The sequence below is a fragment of the Oryzias latipes genome, chromosome 19 (assembly GCF_002234675.1).
Source record: "Oryzias latipes chromosome 19, ASM223467v1".
In the NCBI taxonomy this organism is placed as follows: Eukaryota; Metazoa; Chordata; class Actinopteri; order Beloniformes; family Adrianichthyidae; genus Oryzias; species Oryzias latipes.
In genome coordinates, this window is record NC_019877.2 from 14,977,525 (window position 1) to 14,984,205 (window position 6,681).

The 6,681-nt window shown below is 39.7% G+C and overlaps 1 protein-coding gene across 4 annotated transcripts in view; it reads left to right on the forward strand.

Annotated features, from left to right (window-relative positions):
- Positions 1 to 2,094, forward strand: part of sdk2 (sidekick cell adhesion molecule 2) — a 394,471-nt gene extending 392,377 nt beyond the window's left edge. For all 4 annotated transcript variants that reach the window (XM_023949203.1, XM_023949204.1, XM_023949201.1 and 1 more), the window contains one exon: positions 170 to 2,094. In XM_023949203.1, the coding sequence (XP_023804971.1) occupies positions 170 to 583 (414 nt within the window). In that variant the 3' untranslated portion in view covers positions 584 to 2,094. The remainder of the gene's footprint in view (positions 1 to 169) is intronic.
- The last annotated feature ends 4,587 nt before the right edge of the window (positions 2,095 to 6,681 follow it).

Genomic DNA, 6,681 nt, shown 5'->3' on the forward strand with positions numbered 1-6,681 from the left:
TGTATCTGTGCTGTTTTGAGCAGATTATGTCAGCATGTGGTTTGAAATAACGTCATATTCATTCCCATATGAAACTGCTGTCTCTTAATGTCTAAAAAAAAAAGAGGGAGAGTTTAAATTCGCTATCATGCTAACTCCAAAACACAACCTGTCTGGTGTTTTCTTTCAGGGCAGTGACAGCGAGTGTGAGGTCGACCCAAACAGACAAAAGACCCACTCCTTTGTCAACCACTACATAAGTGACCCGACGTACTACAACTCGTGGCGCCGCCAGCAGAAAGGAATATCCCGAGCGCAGGCCTACAACTACTCAGAGTCTGAGTCGGAGCACGGCGCTCCTCCGCCGCTGCCCCCTCTACCTCCGCTGCCACCCCAGCTCAGTTCACCCAGCCCGCAGCCTCAACAAGCCCAGGGCCAGCCCCAGGGCCAAGGCACGCTGTTCAGGCCCAAGGGGAGCCGGACTCCCACCCCTTCCCAGCAGAGCTCAAACCCCCCCAGCCAACACAGCACCCTTTACAGGCCGCCCAGCAGTCTAGCACCCGGATCGCGGGCTCCTATTGCCGGCTTCTCCTCTTTTGTGTGAAAAAAAAAAGGTTTCAGAAAAGGACATTAAAACTTTTGAAAAATCTGCCTTGAGTGAAGAAGTGTAAGGCATTGCAAAATGCCAAGACAGGCCAATCAACTCTTTCACTTGTTTTTACATCGTCCTTTTTTGGGTTTTTTTGCATCTTCTTTAGTCAGACAGGATATATGCATTTAAAAACAAAATACGTACTTTTAAATTTCCTTTTTTTCCCTTTTTGTGCAGAAAAGATCACGTTGATATCATCCACCTCTTTCTTTTGCTAACAAAATGACTTGCATGGGTTTTGCTTTCACGTTTGTGTTTTTTAAAGCCATCAGTTAAGATTAAGATTGTTTGCTCTGTACAAAGTCACAGGAATCTTTGAGAACACACAAACCGTACCAATAAATATAAATATATTATGTACAGTATATATAGTATACATAGCTAGAAGTCAAAATGGACTCTGCATTGATGGAGACCCACCCCAGAGCCATACATGGAAGAAGAACAAGGCGTTCGGATTTGACGCAGGAGGAGAAAAAAAAGGCTAAAAAAAATGGACATGAAGTTGGTGCCATATTGGTGAATTTTCTCTAAGGGGTGTTGCTCACAATGAAAATCAAGCCTTGCATATTCATGGAAATGGCTCTTTGACTCAATAGCACACGAATGCACAGAACTGTCGAGCACAGTCTGACAGACGTCACTGATCACGCTGTACCTGAAGTTTCCTACAGATATATGAAACGTGTTTAAAGTGGTTGGAGTCTTATGTGAGTGCTTTACTGTGGATCGCAGCTGCCTTGATTAGAATAAAAGAAAAGTCAAGACATTTCTAAAGAGTGGCACCAGTTGGGACAGAACTGCTGAGGGTGCCCTTTGTGTTGGCCCCTGCACTCCAAGAGCCTTCTTTTAACCCTGACAGGAGGGGGTTGTGGATCGATTTGCATAAGCATCAAATATTTCGTAATTCATGTGTCATTTAAAAGTGTCAAAGTGTTAGAGACCGTCCTGTTCGGACACCTGGGTGTAATTTTATTTTATTTTATTTCTTTCCTCCTTCCCTGCTGCAAAAATGCTTCACAGACCAGTATCACGATAGACAAGAGATGATGTCATTGAATTGCTTCACCACTTTCCCTTTTGGGTGCTGTTCAGGTGTGACTGTGCTGTTCCAGCTGGTGCGCGCACGAGTGCGAGAGCGCACATGTTGTGCGTAAGCTCTATTCACTGTATGTTTATACAAAGGATTTGTCCTGCAGCAACTTTAGACCCACCTGGAGGATGGCGTCATCCCTCCGCCGCCACTCGTTACACTATAGTGAAGACTCTGTGCTGTGTTCCTAGCTTCCATTGCTCAAGAAGCAGATGAAGAGGCCATCTACTTCCTTCCTTTTTGGATTTTTTTTCTTTCTTTTTTCTTTCTGTGGGGTGATATTATTGTGCGCAGCAACAGCTTATCATGCAGCATCTGAATGAATATATGGTCACAGTACATTTCTGAAATAAATTATTTTTCAATGTTGGCTGGGTTTTTTGAGTTCTCTCCTACCATCCAATTTTTTATTTTAAAAAATGCAATTCTAGATTTTATCTATTATTTGTGCTTCACTAAAGAAAGTTGTGCATACACACACACATATATATACGTACACATACAAATACTACTCACAATGAGCTTAGATATTGTGGAAAAAAACTGCATAAATTGTTTATTTTTAGCAATTGTATTGGTGTGATAAACACACATCACGTGCGTTCGTCCACATAATAGTATCGCTGTGTACTGTGTAGCTTTACTTATTGGGGCCAAACCCCAAAAGTTCTAAGAGAAAAACCTTTTCAATGTGGCATCAATTTCAACATTATGTGGGGATAAAAGGCCGATTTGGCCAGTAAGTCATTCCAAGTTCATCATTCAAACAGCCATGAACACACAACGTCGCTTCACGCACGAGCAGCGCCACCTGGCCATAGTGCGTCTTCTGGTTGCTGGTATGCAGTCAGATGTTGTAGGTGAACTTGGTGAGTCTCAAAGTTGCATCAGTAGACTTGTATCAAGACACAGAACTAGCAGAGTTTGGGACAAAACCCTGGCCCAAGGTGGAGCCCCCCCAAGTGACAGACAGCAACAATGACCTATACACTCAGACGTCATTTTGCAAATGCTACACAGCTGCAGCCCCATTTACCAGATGTGAAGGGTACCAGGGTTTCTAGCCCTTGTGCTATCTTAGATGACCCCACCCTTTGCTTGATGTGTTCTCCCTACCATGACAAAGGTGGAAAGATTTCATGTAATCCATGGACACCAGTGAAGATCACAAATCATTAAAGAAAAAAGGTTCAGAGCACTGTCTAGTGGGTCTAGATGACCCAACTCCCAATGTTAAAGTACCTAGGATAGCACAAGGGTTGCACAAACCATTCACAACCAACTCCACGTTAACATGAGTGTTCAACTGTCAGAAGACCTTTGCAGGTGACTGCCGTGAACAGTTGCAGTGGGCACAAGGATCTTCTTCCAGTGTTGTTCTTAACTGTTTCTGACATGAAACTGCAAGAAGGCTGAACATTTTCACATGCTTCATGGCTCTTTAATTAACTCCTAACAGGTTAAATTATGAGCAATCGTGAATTATTTAGCATTTCTTGGCAAATTGTCTGAAACTTTTTCAAGACAAAACATAAACATGCATCAACAAGAGACTGCATTGTGCCAGAAATGCTCAGAGTCCAAATAGTTCCCGGATTTGCCTGTGGCTAAATAATTTCATGAAATGTGGCCCAACCAAAGTGCTACTGAGGGCAGCAGTAAATTGGATGCGTGCAGATGCCGTGAAATCCAGTTATCTGGTTATAAATGTCCTCCTCGACTTCATCAGCGCTCACTGTAAACCCACAACTTGTGAGTTGATCACTTGTTATCAGGCCTGACAAATTGTCTTTTACACTGATTCCATTGAAAGTAAAATATACCCATGACTTTATGAAGTGTGATTTTTTTTTTAAGGTTGTTTTTGAAGGTAGCTGAAGTAAAATTATTACTACAGTCCTTTGGAGCTGGATGGTAATTGGATCACAGTCAGTGACTTGATCCTGGGCTTACCCACTGAACACAAGAAGAGATTAGATGAGATAGGACAGAACGGGGAATTAAAACTAGAGAGTCTCTAGGAAACTAAGCCTTTTTTTCCCAATAAATGCAAGTAAACATTTTTTTAGGGACAAAAGGGAAGGAGAAAGGAGGTTTGTCACTCAGTTAAACTGACATTTTCCTCTTTTTCCTCTGTCTGCACCCCTCTAGGAACTGCGTGATATCTTTGAAGAGTGGTGGTCTTTGTTAAAAAAAAAAAAAAACGAGAGCCCAAGGTGCTCCGAAACCCACAGTTAGAATACTCAAGGATTTTCAAACAGAAGGGACAGTTTAAATGGCTTTCAAGGTGTTAGTTTAACTGCCTCATTGGATGATGGTTTGAGAATTGAAAGGAGGCCTAACATTTACAAAGCGGAATTTGAGAAATTCACTAATTTTCTCTCTGAAGCTTCTTGGCCATTCCTTCTTTATTAACGTACATTATTACAAAAATTATTACATAAATTATTATTATTATTATTATTATTACATAAAATTTCCAAATATGCCCAAGAATGAAAACAACACCAAAGTCGAAAAAAGTTTTCTTATTCTGTAGGTTTTCTATATGAAGTGTTTTATCAGCTCTAGTACTCTTATATGTCTAATTCTGCACCTTGAACTGGCAGATAAGTTAAGGTCAGTGCCTTAAGTTTTTAATTAAAATAACTAAACCCTGAATTTTTTTTTTATAAATTCCTTTTAACACCAAATGTGGTGGGCTTTTTAAGCAGGAACCCTGCAAGGTCATTTGTTATGATTAACTTTTAAAATCTTGTCACAGTCCATTAATGGGAACAAAATGTTAAACAAATCAATCCATGACATAATGAAAAGCTGCTTGCACTTTTACCATCTTAGCTAATTAAAGCCAAAACCAACTTCATAAAATGGACAGATGGTTTAGTGTATTTGAAAGTTCTTAGACTAGTAAATTGAGCCTATAAGTGCACTATAAGGCACACTTAAAAGCCTCATTGCTTGTAATTTCATAAAAATAACAGTGCACCTTCTCTGGAGCGCCTTATACACAGATTTATTCTGGTTGTGCTCACTGACATTGAGATTTTCAGAGGCATACTGCGCTCTGTCTAAATGTCAGTCTGTTTGGTTTTTGCGATGCATACGGGGTGTTACTGCATAAAAAAGGCTGATGCGATTAACTGTGTCGAACTAAAACTTTTTTACGTGTTTTTAACAACACTGGGAGTTAGCATAGTCACAGTAAAGTTTATCTCAGCTCTATCAATCTGTTTACATGTTATTAACAATGTTGGTAGTTAGCGTAGTCAGGGTAGCATTTGTTTTAGCGCTATCAGTCTGTTGTTTGGCATGTTGCTGACAATGTTCGGAGTCATAGTGACAGTAACGTTTGTCTTAGCTGGAAATACCACCAACCTTTTTTATCACCTGAAGCAGAGCCACCAAGCATGCACAGCAGCAACAGTCTAAACGACAATAAGAAAACTCTGAGAATTTGCTTTCAGTTCCTAGATTGTATCGTGATACATATTGGCATTGCCTGATATGACAAAAACGATATCTTGATATAAAAAAAGTCTATATCGCTCAGCCCTACTTAGCCGTATCCGTCTGTTTTTTGCATGTTTGCTAACAATGTTGGGAGTTAGCACATGCAGTCACAGTAACGTTTGTCTTAGCGATATCCATGGTATCCATCAACATCTGTGGTTTAACTACGTTTTAAGCAAAACCCTTTTTATGCAAACCCTTTGTTTCTACATCATCAATGCTTTGATCTCACTTTATGTTGCAAATATTAAAGTTGTTTGGTAGGTAATTTCTACAACACACTGTGTTGGCATTTTGAAACTGAGTAGTAAGTCTGTATGTGACTGTAGCTGACTTTTGATGTTGGAGGCAAATGAAATGCAGCATTTTACCACAATTGACCTCTTTCTAACTCGTCTTGCAATTTAATGTCATTTTCACTGTGATGCACTCTCTTAGGTATCTGAGGAAAATGAAAATTGGGGTAAATTGCTGACACTTCGAGATAAAGCGGTGTTGGGTCACAATTTTCTTTTTACCTCGGCTGACAAGTTTCCATTAAAGGACAGAGAACAATACTCAGTCTCTACACAGTCTGCATTCAGCCATGCAACACTGAGCTACACAAAATAGTTACAAAAGTATCTGAGGCCAAGTTATGTGAAATGCACCACAAAAGCACAACATTCCTGCGTTTCTCCACATCAACCCAGAGGTGGAGTATCCCACATAACAATAAAACTCAAATTAGCTCATTATCTCAGGCGTATAACAACATTTAGAAGTGGTCAAACCAGGCATTAAAACACAAGCGGGCATCAGGGGAATAATGAGAGTTAAAGTTCACACCTGAGACCCACATGGTCATAATACCCACACAGACTCAAGCTGTTTCTACACAGCCTCAATGTGCAAAACATCAGAGATTGTAAATTTGCTTTGAGAGTGGGAAATTAAAGACACTTTTTGAAGTGATATGGGACAGTCATAAAATAACCGGAAAGCTGCGTCTACCCTAATTACCTTCACAGCTGTTCTGAGTCATACAATAAAAGATCAATATGTCCGGACCTTTAATATAAGTAATTATAGGGATAACAGTAATTACACATCAATTGCAGTCACTCTTCACTTGAAAAGACTGTACATTAGGAAAGCGTTTTGGTGAAAGCAAAACAATCTCCTTTATGTATAAGCAGATGTATCTAAAGAAAATTATCAATCATTTTTTAGTTGAAATGGATAATCAAAATGACAAAATGACCAAGAATAATAAATAATTTTCATTTTTATCTATATCTGCAAAGAAAAGCCTTGCTTGTGGTCCATATTAATTGCAAAAAGCCCTTGATTATTGTTTCTAACTTGTTGTTTTTTACACTCTTTGCTCTCAAATTTCATTCCATTACTTTTATGGGTGAAATCCAATGCGATCAGACATGTACCAAAATGCAATTAAAAAGTT